Raw genomic sequence first — 15,773 nt, 5'->3', positions numbered from 1 at the left:
TTAGGTAGCAGGACATATCTCTGATTTAATGTACCACAGCTTTTTCCTTGYCCCTGAGACTTGCAAAGACACCAATCAATTGTTTCTTACCTTGATTTTATGCTGATTCTCTACACAGGTCTCAYCTACACTATGAGATGGCATCAAGGGCCAGAGCAGAGGCAGACAAGCTCTTTCTGTATTCTTCTTATTGGAGAATCTACAATGTTGAGTTGTTGAGAGGGTTTCCAAATCTCCCAGTTATGTAGATTTAATTTATTCACAAAGAGGCAAAAGTTTTGGAAAATCAACTAAAATTTAAAATATGGCGATTTCAAGTATTTTCACATTAGAGGCATTTTCTGAGGCCACATTCACATTGGCCACCCATCTGCACTAACACACTCCTCAGCCCTTCCCTTCACTGCCAAATCTGCAGTGTGTCCCTCTGAACTCAGCACTACTCTTTGGGCCGTGGCCATTTCAATATTCATAATATTAAGATTGAGCAGTGTAAGCATTGCCCAGAGGATCTGAAAGAATATGTTATTAAATGGAATGATCTATGGTGCAGAGGTTAAATAACAGTTTTCTTCAACAGTGAACTTATTTCATGAGATTATTAAAAACTGCAGTCCTCTGAGTCAGAGACACGTAATGCTTGGTTCACGTGCTGCTCCCAAAAGGCCTTCCAGACACCTCCAACCTTCATCAACAGTCAAAACGAATGTTTCTTTTGTTGTCTTGATTAAAGCTTTCCATTTGCTTCCTCTGGGACTCTGAAAGGACCCATCTCTGTGAGCCCAGCTCTGCCAAGGCTGGCAGCTGTACCAGTGCTGCCACCAGCTCCCTGAACCATGGCCCGCAGTCCCGGTGGGACGATGGCCGCAAGCTCACATCCAGCTCTGAGAGTTCCTTGAATGCTCCCAAACCTTGGCAGAAAACAGCCCAGCCTTCATCAGAGATGTTGTTATTATAACTCAAATCCAGCTTCTGCAATCTGGCTAAATGGCCATCCTGCCTCAGGGATGCTGCAAGAGATGAAGACACAAACACTAATAAATCCTGGCAACTGCTTTGAAAGCTTCTCAAAAAGGAGAGTAGTATTTTAATACCTCATTTCAACAGTCAAGCAGTAACATAAAACCACTTGCTGCTGAYCTCAGAAAGATGGTTTTATCACAGCTGAAGTAGTGTACATTTAAGATACAGCCAGTTCAAAAGGAACAAAGTATTGAGTTAAAAGTGTAGGACAACCTGAAAACCTTGGAGCCAGTTGGAAGGTTCTATCAAATGACAATTATAATAGGCAGACAGGCTTTACAGGGAGTTTTAGAAAGAGGAAAGCAAAACTAGGTGAGGCTGCATGGCTACAACAGCCACCTCTCACTGTGGGAGGGCCTAATATACCCTAAGGGAATCRTTAACATATGATTGGCAAAGGAGACACCCATCAAGGGTGATGGKTTTTAAGGTCAAAAATATCCAGGCTTGACTCACCAGATTTCACATTCCAGGGCCTTGTTAGCTGTCACACAGTTTTTGCAAATCTCAGACACTCAAATCCCTGAGTCAGGCCCACAGAATCACAAACTTTTTTTTTTTTTTTTTTTTAATTGATACATAAAAGTGCTAAAAGATTCTTTGCATTTTAGCCTTTTGAGCTTTTTCACTGGGCATGTCCAGGACACACAGAAAAAAATGAAAGCCCTTTCTGGGAAAAATACTCCTGTATTTTCCATGTTTTAATTTGATTTATGAAAAAACGTGCTCAGCCCATGGAACAAGCCCCTTCTGAATTGTGGTCTAAATGCCCTGGCTCCTTGAGTGCTAGTAAATACCATGTTATACGTACTTAGAAGTGCCAAATCTTCAGCCACCAAGTTACAGCTGCTCAGTCTTAACACTTGAATCTCCGTTGCAAGCTTTAGTGCTCCCAAAAGCAGCTTTAGGTTCCCACCAACGCACTTATTCCAAGAAAGGTCTAATATCTCCAGTTCAGGAAGGTGAAGGGCAGCCTCAGCTGAAAAGATTAAGACCAGCAACTTCTGCTTACTAAGAGAAAACAACACGGCCTCAACAGACACCTCACCTGCAATTCACCCATAAGTAGGATCCTAACAGGCTGGCTACTTGTGCTTAGAATGAATTCTTTTACCCCAAATAAAAGTCAGACAAAAGAAAATAAGAAGGGTCAGCCTATAGAATCTATCAGGACTGTATGGAGAGGTTTTTTTGGCTTTATATTTGTATTATTTGCATAGCCTTGTCACACTGAATTAATTTAATTCAACAGCTTGCTTTTGAACCATTTTACATCAATTTTAAAACAGCATCTTTTTTGCTGTGAACTCACTATTTAACGTGAAATGCTTATATCTTTTGACAACTCTGATTTCCATAGTGTCACTCATACATAATTGTAGTGATATAAGCATAACATTCTTTCTGCAGGGACCTCTGACCATTCAGATTTCTACTGCTTCTGCTGGAGGCAGTCAGGTCTTACTCYAGGTTTAAAGTCACTAGTAAACAGYACAAARTASAAGTGCACAGMAYACAGTAACACAACGATCCCTCTGTACTAACATTTCATGTGCCATATGGAACACCTATCAAAGGCCACTAATCCACAGAGATTTGCAACAAGTAGGCAAAAGAGGCTGAATTTAYATATCCTGCATTAGATTGGACTTCTCTTCATGTCTGTGCAGTATCTTTTTCCACCACTGCAGTCATTTCCTCCATTGCCCTGTGCTGAACTCTACCCCAGAAAGTTTCTACTGAAATTTTTYACCTGCAGTGAGGTGAGAAACATTCAGTCAAAATTTTACCCCACTGAGTGAAGTGTTACATCCAGACTATGATTMCAGCATAACATAAAACCATGTTTTTCTGTTTTTTCCCAAAAATTAAGGAGTATATAAAAGCTCACTATCAGACAAAGGACTAAGAGAATTTCATTCCTTCAGGTGTAATAGGGGAAGTCATACAATTCTCTTCYCTTGCAACCTGGTCCCACAAAGCACTGGTTTCACCACAGGCTTTCTCACTTGGGACCTGAGGTGTAAGGTAACCATGATCCTTGGARTTCAGCCAAAGGARAAGGGAATGCTTTGTCCTAMAGGGAYACAYAGAGAACAGATATACTTTAAAGAAACATTCCTACCTAGTGCTGAAAGGGACTCTTCACCTAAGCCRCAATTGCTGATGGTCACAGATCTCAACCTTGGTAAAAACCTGAGCCTGCCCAGAAGGGGATCAGATGAGACTCCTACATTTTTATTCGAGGATAAATTCAGCTCTTGAAGACTGGAGAGTAAAGGTATCACCTGGGCTATGAAAAYATGAAATATTTATTAGACAGTCACTGATCCATAACAAATGTGTAGTCTGCCTGACATAATTTCTTTTCAAATCAATCCAAAAGTCAAGGCCAAGTTTTTACATTCAAATCTATGATGAGTAATATTTTAGGCAATAAATAGCCTTGTCATTTTCAGTAAAACTGTTTAAGAAATTAAATATTCCATACTATGTGGAAGATTGTCAGAACATGGCTTCCTGGAATTTTTCTAGGTAAAGTAGGGAAATTCCAAATGACTTCATTGYTAACTGAAACTTCTTTATTTAAAGTTATTATTCTCTATTATTCAATATATTAAAAGTAAATCATGATTGATATTACTAATACTGAATATTTCCCAGAGCTTTATCATCATCCTCATCAGCTCTGCAAGTTATCTTCTTTGTCATGGAAAATGGGATTTGGGCAATATAGGCTTTGAGTCATGGGATTTTTTTGTTGTTGTTAAGAGTAAAGACAAATGTCAAAAAATTATGATAACAGAGGGAGAAAAATTAACTGTTTCACAAATTGATTGAGAAATACTTTTTTCTTCCCAGTAGCATTTATAGTTGGCATTAATWCAACCTGGAGAAAGCACACAGTAGCAGCAATGCAAGATCTCCTAAAATCACTCTGTACTCGGTGTGCAGCTCACTCAGAGAGTTTTAGGCAGTCATATTTCCCTGCACATACACACCTTGGATCCATCCAACTTATACCACTGGGGAACTGTCCCTGGATATTTCCTAAATTACTGATTATCCAAAAAAGCAGTGTTTGGTGGCAGTTCACAYATTTCAGTTGTGGGTTTGAATCATGGCAGATTCAGGTCCTTAATTCCATGTGGGATCACACTMTGAGATTTCATTTGGTTCAGCAAAAAACCCATTCCATCAAGAAAGTTCTCCCCCACACTRCACTTTCAGAGCTGCCTAATGAAAAAAGTACTGAGATCAGCTATTCTGCCAGGCAGAATCTTTTATGTCTCTCAGATATTTTCAGAAAGAAAAACAAGATCCTTAATGGATTTCCTCAACATGTCCTTACACAGAACGGTCATGTCCTCTTCTGTGACACAACACTGGTGAAGATCAAGGACTTCCAGATCTTTCAAGCTGGCCAAATGAGCTGTTGAGTCTTTAAAGCCACCACCAATCTCTCTGTTGCACGAGATGTCTAATTTCCTTAGCTCTGGAAGGTGCTGTAAAGCAGTGTCTGCAATGGAAAAGGGAACRAGCTGGTCACTGGCTGCCACAACAGCCCAGGTCAGAGCTTTGGCTCTCTTCACTTTAACGTCAAAGTTTGCACAAGGTATTGCAGGCAAAGCTCCTGGGCTAAGCTTCAGTGTATAATCACAGCAGACAYRCAGTAATACAGCAAAGCCTCCCCGWCCATGCAGCTCCATTCTTCTCTGGGAGAGCAGGTGAAGGTGAGGCCAGCTCATCCCCCAGATCCAGTCAATCCTCAGCCTTTTGCAGAAATTACTGCTGGAYGTGCTAATTAATGCCAGTTGTTTTGCCACATCCACTAGGGAGAGACACAAATAACAAGCTCATTTCACATGGCTTCACTGGACACCCTTTAAGTGATAAGGGTGAATTTTGATTTCCTTTGGAGAGCAGGATTATCCTGTTAAAAGTTAGCTGGCCTATTTGTGTTCTTGTCTATGTTCTGTCTGGGGAAAGAGAAAGCACGTCCAGGGAGCCACTCATCAGCCCTGAGATGTGTCTCAGATAAATGGTGTGGAGGGTGACTCTCCCCATTGATTTTCACAAGTTCAGGGCAGATAAATTTGACTCCTGCTGAAAGGCACTGTAGTCTTTTATCAATCCTCAAACAGCAAATAATRATTGCCCATTTATACTGCCAAACCACCAGCAAAATCCCACCTCACTGCCTTTCTTAAATGGTTTTCAGATGTACAATTTATCCAGAATAAAAGCCTTTCTGAACATAAAGTCTAACCTAAGCTCTGGAGGCTGTCTTCCTTTAATCCACACATGTGCAAGTTTAACTCCTTCAAACCTGGCACATTTTTSAGATCTTGAGCAATAACCTTCATGCTGCAGCCAATGTTTTTGTTGATAGAGAGATCTAATACTTCGAGGTTTGGGATCACATTTAGAATTTCAGCTGGGAAAAAAAATAAAATAAAATAAAAAAGGAATTGGTAATTGCCTGGAATACATACAGATGAACTCTAGAAAAATACAGCACCTTGATAAACAGGAAGGTGTGGCCTGGGTTTGCCTGTAAGTGTGGTTTAGACTTGMTAAGTTCCTGTTCTACCTAAACAACACAGCAAAACAAATACTGGGTAGGAATCAACAAAATCTGTGAAAAACATTTATTAAAATAAAAGTGAAATAGTACAAGGACTGTTAGAAAGACACAGGGGCATAAAAAGCAGAAATACAAAGAGAAAGAAAATTTTCTAATGAAAATATGTAGGAATGTGTGTTACATATGGGACTCCTCCTGCAGTGAAGATGAGAGCCCAGGGGCTTCTCTTTACTGAGAAAACACCTTTTAAAACACACAATGAGATAAAAAGACCACAGGATAGCAGGATTAAGCTGCTATGGTGAGAGGACAGAGGGGAGGAGTGATCAGTGGTTGCCAGCTCAGCCTAAATTCCCAATCCTCAGACCTGCTTTCCAATCCCATGGCTGACTACAAATTCAGCTGTTTAATTTTAAGTGATCAGTGCTGGAAATTCTGGCGCACATTTTTTTGCTCAGGGTCTCAAAGGATCCAGAAACCATGGACCATTGAGGCAGCCAGGTTGTGGTTTAGATCTTCTAAACCATCCCTCATATGAATAGAGAGAACAGCTTTCTTCTYTGAAAGAAAGTGCATTAAATCCCCACATCATAAATACTGTTATAATGCAGAGCTTGAAATTAATTAACTTTTCACTAATATTGAGCTCAATACAACCACCATCTAAGTCAAACAAGTTCCATTTTTGTGAAGTCAGTCTCAGTCCAACTCGATGGACACCCGTACCAAGGGATTCTCCATCCTTTGCAGTCAGGTTACAGTCTGTAATTTTCAGACATTTTAATTTGCATCCTTTCTGGAGTTTTTTTGTCAGYAGGGATAGTCTTCCACCTATGTTACTATTCCATGATAAATCCAGTTCTTCAAGTTGAGAAAMAATTTCAAATGCCTCTCCTGTAACAAAAGTTTAGGATGATTCATTTTATGTATCAATTTCAGTGCAGATGAAAATRCATAGACTATATTAAATAGGAAGGTTAGCTACTTAATTCTCAAATTACTTTATATTGAATGTCTTGCCAAGAAAAATGTTAAATAAATGAACTATTGCTTCTGCAGCAATATTGCATAAAATCTCACATTGTCTAAGGAGCAATATAGATCACGAGTCATTGTCACAGTGCAAACAAACCTGAAATTTATTCAGGTTCCCAAACCCTCATCTGTGCTGGGACCCAGAAAGTYCAGTCTAGAGGGAAATCAATGCAAGTGACAAGTCTGAAATTACCATCCTGTAGAGTTCTGCTCTGTTTTGTTTGGCAAATTTCCAACATCCTCTGCACTGTGTCCACAGGTCATTTTGGAGGGAATGAAAGAAATCCTCTCACAGCTATTTCTGAAATGTGAAAGTTTCATTTCTGACAGGAATTTCTGACTCACTTCATAAGAAACCAAGATGTGCATTGTTTTGACTCAAACTAACTTTCCCATGATTTCAAGGCAGACAGAAATGATTTTTATTACATTCAGAAAAATCAGCCTTTTCCAGACTTGACACACCTGCCAATCTGAAGTGTGTTAATGTTTCTTTGACATACTAACATTCCACTGTAAAATCCATCTTCCTAACTTCCTTTGTAGAGGAGGGAGGCAGAGCATATTTGCAAAAACTCATTCCCAAAAATGATCAATTAATCAGACCATATGCAAATACAATTTCAAAGTGTAATACACAATTTTTTGATCTCAAGTCTAATAATTGAGAATTCTATTTYAATAGTAACATCCTTTCATGTCTGYRAGGTTTTCATAATTAATTTTTCACRAAAGATTTATAATAGAAAAATAATTATTTCTGTAAGTGAATATCCAGGTTTGAGAGGAGAGGACTCATCTTAATTTTTTGGTTTTTATATTTACATTTATTTTAAATTATTGCCTCAGTGTTGACTACTAAGCAGTTGGGAAGTGCAGCATAGCCTGTTTCTGTTTGACATGAGGACTGTAGGATTCCAGACACATTTACCTCCTAGAAGATAAATAAAGGAATATAACTCCAGGAATGGTTTCTTACCACTTCTAACAGTCAAGCTCTGAGCAATCACWTAGAATAGGTTGATATTATGGTTATATTTGAGACATTGATTTCTAAGCAGGATGTGCTGAGTCCACAAGAGGCCAGAATTCTGCAGGGAGATGTGGACAAGGTCACACAGACAGGATTGGCCTAAATACACAAGTTGTTTTCAAAATCACAGGCAAAATCAATGCAAACTGACTGTTGCTATTCCMCATGTCAAGGGCATTGCATTTTGACTGGAAATTCAAGTCCTGTGATCAATTTTGTGGCTGTCCCAGCAGAAGCTAAACTGAACGGGGAAGGAAACAGCACTGAAGAACCTGGCAGAATAAATGAATTGGAAAATAACTGATAAAACTCAAAAGAAAAAGAAAGACACAAAACTAAACCCCAAATATATGAAAAAAGAGTTTGAAAAAGTACAAAATAAATCTGAAAAAAAAAGTTAGAAAATTAAATACAGATTTTACACTCATCAGAAGCAGAGCAGTTATTTTCACCAGCTTTTGTAGAGATGYGTATTTCCTCCCCAAGAGATAGTATGACTCACTTTTGATCTACCACCACGTATGTCATTTTATTTCTGAACTTTTCCTGGAAAAGGCTTCAATATCAATGACATAAACAAACCCCAGCTTTATAACTCAGACCCACTCTAGAACTTAGAAAATAAGCAGTAACTTTTATAATTCCTAACTGATTGTGTTTGCTCATCTTTTAAGTACAAACCATAGATCCACCCCAGAGTAAAGTCCAGGCCCACAAGTGACTCAGTGCCAGAACCTGAGTTTGTTACACCATCTTAAAACCTTTACATCTTGTGCTTTGCAGAAATCAGGGTGCAGGCACTCCAAACAAAGAGCAAGCAGAGGAACAAACTTCTCCTAGGCTTGAAAAAACACCAAGTCATAGAGCTTCGAGGCAGCACTTCTGGTTTTAAGTCTCCTCCCAAAAGACCATTGGGGTTTTTAAGATGAGCACTTACCTGTCTTGCAGCTCAGACACCTAAGCTGAGCCTATTGTGACTGACTCTGCTTCTAGCCAAAAAATTACTAATCTAAATTGAAAACATTCTTTCTGCAAATAGGACTGATTTCTGTTCCTTTCTGAGTGKGAAAGCTTCAGACCCTGAGGAATGAACTCTGCAGAGCTACCTAAAGGTATAAGGTCACTCATAAGCCCAAGTTTCTACTGTTTCACAGCAGGAGTTTRCTTTGCCCAGTGCAGAAGCAGCAGGAGTAGGATGTGGGAAGAGATGAGATGGATTACATTAGCCACAAGCTGTCTGGAAGTAAATGYAAATGAAATCCTGTACCTAAGGAGATGACATCCTCAGCTGTCAGCCTGCAGTTGTTAAGTCGAAGGACTTTTAACAGGTTCACGTGATGAAGATGGACAGTGAGAGCTTTCAAAGTCCCACCAACACAACCATTCCAGGACAGGCTGAGCTCTTCCAGCTCTGGGAGAAATGGCAGTAGAGAAGCTGTAAGGAAAGAAAAGAAAAAGCTTTTCTGTTTGCATGTTTCTGCACACCCTGAATGTCAATGCATATTAATATTGAGATGTTTTCTACAGCCAATATAGAATTATAAAGCCATGACAATTTGTACCTCAGTTTTCTTATCTGTAGCTTGAGTGTAAGGACATTCATCTGCTTCACAGATTGGTATGTTTTTTACATTTAGATGTATTACCTAATTTATATAATTTATTMATTGATATTTCTCAGGGACCTGGGATCATTAGATGAAATCTTAGTATGGGCTGTATAAAAGAAAGGAAAGGGAAAATAGAAGAGGGAATAACTGAACAGGCAAATAAAAAATGAAAGAAATATATGAAGTTAAATAAAACGTGCATTTACCCAGTTCTGTTACATCTGCTGCACTTAGTGCACAATTATTTAGATCCAGATTCTTGCTGTTGGGTTCCTTGCCCAGTTTCTCCATGAACTGGTTAAGTCTCTGCTCACCAGATGGTGAGTCCACTTCAGAAGTGAGATGTGAAAGTCCATCTGAGCAACAAAGAAATAATGCCCTGGTTACTTCTGCTGCTAACACAAGGTATCAAACCTGCCTGAGGCTGCCAGGTGAAGACTTGAGAAAATGAAGTAAATCTGCCAGTAAACCAGACTCTATTTTTTCATCATCAATGTGCACCAACAACCTGACTGATAAGATCTCTATAGATGAAATCACTGCAAAGCTCCTGGTGCGTTTTCATACATCCGTGTAAAGCAGTTCCTGCAGGCTTTGCAAAGCAAAAAGTTACAGAAAATAGCAATCCCACTCCCAGTAGCTGCCCTCTCATTGTTACCCCAAACTGACCCCAACCCATTAGGACACAGGATGATGTTCTAAGCTTCACCTTCAAGCTCCTCTTAAAAAATAGCTCCATTTTCTCTGGAGTGGATGTAAAGAGTGTTCTACTGTGTGCAAAATAACACATATGTATTCCCATGATGGATTCCCTTCCCCTCCCTTTGCCCAGTGTCAAGTGATGGGAAATGTCTATTCCTGTTGTCTACAGATGACTTTAGCAGGACAGCAGGACAGAGACACATCYTAAAGACAACAAACCAAGCTACTGCTCCAAGCTTGGCTCTGAAACCAAATAAGCTCTGCAACTAATGAGCTGACCTCAGCACAGACTCTCACATTGCAGACCAAGAGAGAAGCCACCCAAAAGCTTTATCTTTCCTCAGTAACATGGGCCTAACTCCTTGCCTTGGCACCTGTCAAAGCAGAGAGTACATCCTTGATAATATTCCCATCAGAAGGAAATCCTGGCTAGAGGATAAACTGTACGCAGCCAATATAGGATTTTGCAAGATTTATATAGCAAGAAAACAGCTRATTTTCTATGAAATTAAAACATATACATATATATGTTTCATTATTGTACCAACATTACCTTCTACAGAGAGATCCTGCTTTTCACTCTGATCATCAGCTCCAGACTTGCTCATTTCTGTTTCTTCAATTTCCCTTCTGTCCTTGCCTTCAGATTTCCCACAGTCAGAGCCCTTGAAGAATTGCTTGGTGGCTGAAGGCTGCTCTCTCTTTTTTTCAGGAGCAYTCTTCTTTCCTTGGAACTTCTTGATAACAAAGTCAAATGGGGAACTCTTTGGGTTGTCCTCTTCATGCCTATCCTGGCAGTTCTGCAGGTCATCTTTCAGGGGATCAGCAGACAGAATTAGCTTTAATATTGTTTACTCTTGCTTACCTTTTTTTCATAATGGCAAAGGCACTGAGAATTTGCCACCATTGCCTCCATCCAACCATACATCATAGCCATGATATAAGTGTCCAGCACTTAGAATTACAAAAAGCTGAGGCATGGTTTAAAGTCTGGCTCTTAATATGCTGTCCCASCTGTATTTCTGAGAAATACAAAAATGATACAAACCAAAGTACCTAGATGTACATGCTCAGTTACTGAGCTGTAGAGCAATCCTGCTTTCCCTGGCTGTGATTTCCTGCTGTAGAGAGGAATTATTTTAAACACAGAACATACCTGAGTTTTCCATTGCTACACCTGAGAATCTCTCACACTTTGCAGTTTTTACAGCACTTTCAGGGCTTGCAGTGAGCCATGCCATGCAAACAAAACCTCACTTCTTTCTTTAATAGGAACTTTCCGTGTAGTTTTCTCTCACAAGTTTCTGTCTTCATCAGTTTGAGAGTAACTGCTTTGCACGAGTGGTTTGTGGGCTCTTTCCCGATGCCTCCGTGCCTCTGTACTCTATGCCAAAGTCAGCCTGCYGTTCCTGGGGGTGAGGAGTCCATTTAAATGCTCCAGTCATGTCCCAGCTTARAACACTCTCAAGGCAGAAATCAGGAAGTGGCAGCACAGCTTTTAATACTGCTCCACAGACCACTGCGCGTCCCTGAGATAGTTGTTTGAAGAGGCTGACTCACAGCAGAGATCAAATTACTACCTGAAGAAAAGCTCTTTGTTTTCCCACCCCTTTTGTCCATACTGGTCAGAAACAGTGTTGCAGGCTGAGCAGAGTCCTGCTGTCAGCAGGATGTTGCACAGTTCAGTAAAAAAAAGGGAGGACTAGGACACTCCTGATGGTTTTGGAGCAACAGGAGACACGAGAAGAGAGGTCATAATAATCTTGTGAGCCATGATAYATTTCAATGCAATCACTGGACACGCCTTATATAAACCTCAAACTTCAGTAGACATTTTTTTTTGTCTGTCTGTCTGTCCTGACATCTCATTTCTACAATGGTGGATGTCACCATTTCTGTCTTAACCACACTCATGGCCATTTATGCTGAACCTCTTTAGCCTTGATAATCTTTGAGGTGCTCCCTTTTGTATGCTAAACCAGCCAAACTCTAATTGTCTCCCCTCATGTGGCAAACTCTCTATTTCCCTTATCATTACCTGCTCACCTTTGTCTGCACCTGGTGCAATATAATTTAGACTTCCTTAAATACAAGGGACCAACCCAGGTATGTATACACTGAAGACATGTGCAAACTGGAGTAATTTTGGTGAGGATTGATAAAGCTGGTAAACAAAGCCAACAATTCCTCTGCAAGCAGGTGAGCAGACACCAGCCCAAGGACCTGTTAGCTGCTCTGTCCAATTCCTSCCTGCCACACTTCTGAGCAGGTGTCCTGCTCCTGGCAGAGCCCTGTGTCTGCTTCCTGCAGCACGTCATGGACWGCACAGGGCTGGCTTATCTTTTGGAGTTTAAAAATAATAGACGCCTTCCCCTTTCTATCCAGTTTAATGGCCTATGACCATCTGCCAAGTGCTCAGTGTCACACTTGTTTATATCTACTCTTCCCCCTGTCTAGACCTGGGGCAAGGTTAGGARCAGAACCAATTTTGGAACAAAATAGTTTAAGTTGCATCCCACACAGCATCCATCAGGGGGAGATTAATGTGGATTTTTGTACTTTGCCTCATTGTGACTCCTTAATCCGGCATATATTCCAAAGAAATAATGCCATTAGAGGATTAGTGCCACAAGTTCATTTGAAAAAAAGGATTTGCAAACACTGAAATCCTATATTCTATGTGCTTAATCACTGAGTATCATTTTGGGGATTTCCTCTCCCTTTAGCAGTGTCTCTTTCAATGAAACCCAAGCAAATCAGTAACTCTGTTTTGGATGGCCCTTATTAGCCACTAAAGGAAAACAAGCCCCCAAGCATCTGGTTAAAATAATACAGAATCTAAACACACTGGACTAAACCCATCCCTGCTGTCATACAATCACAGCTATACCAGGGAGGAACTTGGCCCAATATTTACATAGAATTTAATGATTTGGGATATTTATTTGTTAGGGATTTATTATAATCTGAGCACTGCAACACTTAGTAGCTCTGTGACCCTTGTTTGCTTCCCTGGCAGTTCCCTTCACCAGCTTTGCCTCTGCAGACTTCTCTTGCTTGGCCCGACTTGTTGCAGGCTGTGTCAGTGAAGTGAGGGCAGTTACATGGGGCAAGAAATTGGTGAGGATGGAAAAATGTTTATTAGCCCAAGGTTGACTTTGCCAGGTCCAGGTGAGTGACTCTTGGGCTGTGCTGGCTCAGAGCACATCCCCAAACTGCTGCCAAAGGACAGTCAGGGAAGAGTGAAGTGGTCCAGCCCCAGGCTTGCTGCCCTCATCTTTCCCAGCCATGTGCTTCAAACCATGCTCTCCGCAGCTCTCTCCACTGTCTCTCTTCTGCTCTGTCCCTTCTACTCATCCTCTGACCCCTCAGAACTGAGGCAGGAGGATTCAGTCTTGCCCACACAACTGGGAATCCCTCAGCTGGCACTGGCACTGTGTCGCTCATGCCACAACATGTGTGTCCCTCACTAATTTGGTGTTGAGTTTCTTTAACCCAGGCAATGCAGAGAGCAGCAGGGATGGGTTTTAGGTCAGACCAAATCCTTCAGAAGAGACTGCACACACAATGGGCTGGAAGGACCATTTCCCAAGGAAGGCCTGCCTGACCTGGAGGGGCTGCACACTTGGCAGGACAAGGCCAGGTTCAAGGCCAGGCTGGACATACCTTGGAGCAACCTGGCCTAGTGGAAGGTGTCCTTGTCCATGGCARGGGGTTGGAACTGGATGAGCTATAAAGTCTCTTTGAACCAAAACCATTCCGGGATTCTCTGATAGTCTTGCAAGGGCATGTGGTRGATGAACTGATTGTGTGCAGAGYTTTGTGACAGCCCCTGTTGYCACTGATTTATTATAGCTGCAAGRATTKCAACCTYTGCATATTCCAGYATGAGCAGCTAAACATGAACTGTARAATTCTAAAACATACTCTTTTTTTCAAAGACAGAATTTACATTACCTACTATTAAATAGTAGTGAAAATAAGTAGATTTTCCAACCATGAAGTCATACTGAATATGCATTTTGAATTCCATGAATAACAAGACATAGATCTATTGCAGCAAATGTATATTTATACACACAATGCAGATAGTTTTAACACTCAGGTATCAAGTAACTCTTTTTTACATGGAGCTACACAAATGAAAACTGAACTTTCAGTCTCTATTACAATATACTAGACTGATGGAGAAGATTTTCAGACTGGAAAATTCTTTTTGGTTGAACTTATGCCAGGAWTAATCCCCTTTCAGTTAATTATTTACATGAATGGGCAATCTGCAGAGTTCACACAAGGCCTGCAAACTATATTAATTACTAGAAACCTAATTACAAATCAACAGAGTCACAGGATCAGTGTTACCTCCATACGGTACCATCTGGTACAATGGGGCTGGATAGTTCAGCAAAACTCCCCATTGCATTCTGTGGATCTTCAACCTGAATGTGTTGCTGGAGAGAGCAAGTTTATACAGATATAGGAGCTGGTTACAAAGCATTTTTAGGGTCATCTTAAATGACAGCATCCAGTCCCTGTATTCTAGCTGCTGTTTCAAAAGTTACTTCAAAAAAGAGTATTCACTGCACACTTTTCTTTTTGAACGTGACACCAATGCTGCCATAACTTGCCTTTCCACATCCAAAGATACCCAAAATCCATACAAAAGGTAACAAAAAAAATCACTAAACAAGCAAATATGAAAACATGTCTGCCATAAAATGCTTTCATTAAAGGTATTGTGTGTATTGTCATTTCATTAATTGTTACTCCAATTAAAAAAGCTGTGTCTAGAGTGAAATTCCATAAATGACAGAAACATGGTACAGTGCAGCTTCCGTTACCCCTGGTGTGTGTGCCTGGAAATGGTAATTTAGTTTTATCATCCACCCACTCTCTCCAAATTCTCTCAAGATCTGTAGTAAATGTAATGCATTTCCACTGAACAACCAATCATGTTGCAATCTCTTCCCTTTGTTGACCTGGTCAATGCGAATTGAATACAGGAGAACACCAAAGTTGGGCACTTTTCAGTGTCCTGCAGCTGAGGAAAGAGCAAAATCACCTACTCTTCAATCAAGGAATTGGGAAAAAAATTTACTCCGAAGGTGTGTTCCAGCTTGAAGGACATTCTGCATAGCCAGCCCATTATACTGACTGACACACAGGTTTGCCTGTTCCCTTCTCTGGTTTCTTGTGGACCAAGACCGTGTGTATTTTGTGTTATTAAAATCCTTTTTTTTTTTTTGCTGTGAGATTATGCAGAAATATAGCAGAATTACACCCCTTTGCTAGTGTTAACACTTCTGTGAGAGTGATTTTCAGTATTTTTCCCAGGTTTAGGTGTTGTGTTAGTTTTTGAGAGAGAACGAGGGGCATTTTTTTTGCAGCAAGCACCTGATGAATTTTAGGCAGGTTATTAAGAATTAACATCAATCCTGATATCCTATCAGACGATGTAGATATTGGAAGAATCTAAGCACCCCCTGACATTTCCAAACTTGCCATTTCTAGGCATTGGTTCTGAGAGCCAACTCATGGGCAGTGAGAATTAAAGAGTAAATTGCCGGCTTGAGCAGTATAACCATCTGATCCCTGTGTTAGCCTCACAATATGCTTAACAGGATTTCCACCTTGCAGCTCCCCCCAATCCCATYGGATACACAGCTCTGGGATATCACAGTTCTGTGATAACTGTTTGCCAAGTCAGAAGTGCACCCTTTCTAAAAATCAGTATAAACAGATAACACAATGGGGGAGAGCCAGGCAATTGCAAACCTTCTCT

At 40.5% G+C, this 15,773-nt stretch overlaps 1 protein-coding gene across 1 annotated transcript; it reads right to left on the bottom strand.

The window, feature by feature from the left end:
• Positions 1–280: 280 nt before the first annotated feature.
• LRRC31 (leucine rich repeat containing 31) lies at positions 281–10,836 on the bottom strand (the record flags this gene model as incomplete). The annotated part of the gene is given in 9 exon segments (XM_057369418.1): positions 281–1,010; positions 1,835–2,002; positions 3,149–3,316; positions 4,376–4,543; positions 5,294–5,461; positions 6,338–6,507; positions 8,847–9,114; positions 9,496–9,645; positions 10,545–10,836. Coding segments are annotated over 9 exon segments (1,872 nt in total), but the record flags the coding sequence as incomplete, so codon positions are not given.
• Positions 10,837–15,773: the final 4,937 nt, after the last annotated feature.

This window comes from Malurus melanocephalus, unplaced genomic scaffold (assembly GCF_030028575.1).
Source record: "Malurus melanocephalus ecotype Western Australia unplaced genomic scaffold, MMel_1.1 scaffold_108, whole genome shotgun sequence".
Taxonomy (NCBI): Eukaryota; Metazoa; Chordata; class Aves; order Passeriformes; family Maluridae; genus Malurus; species Malurus melanocephalus.
The sequence above is the reverse complement of the archived record's forward strand: the minus strand, read 5'-3'. Positions and strand labels throughout refer to the sequence as shown.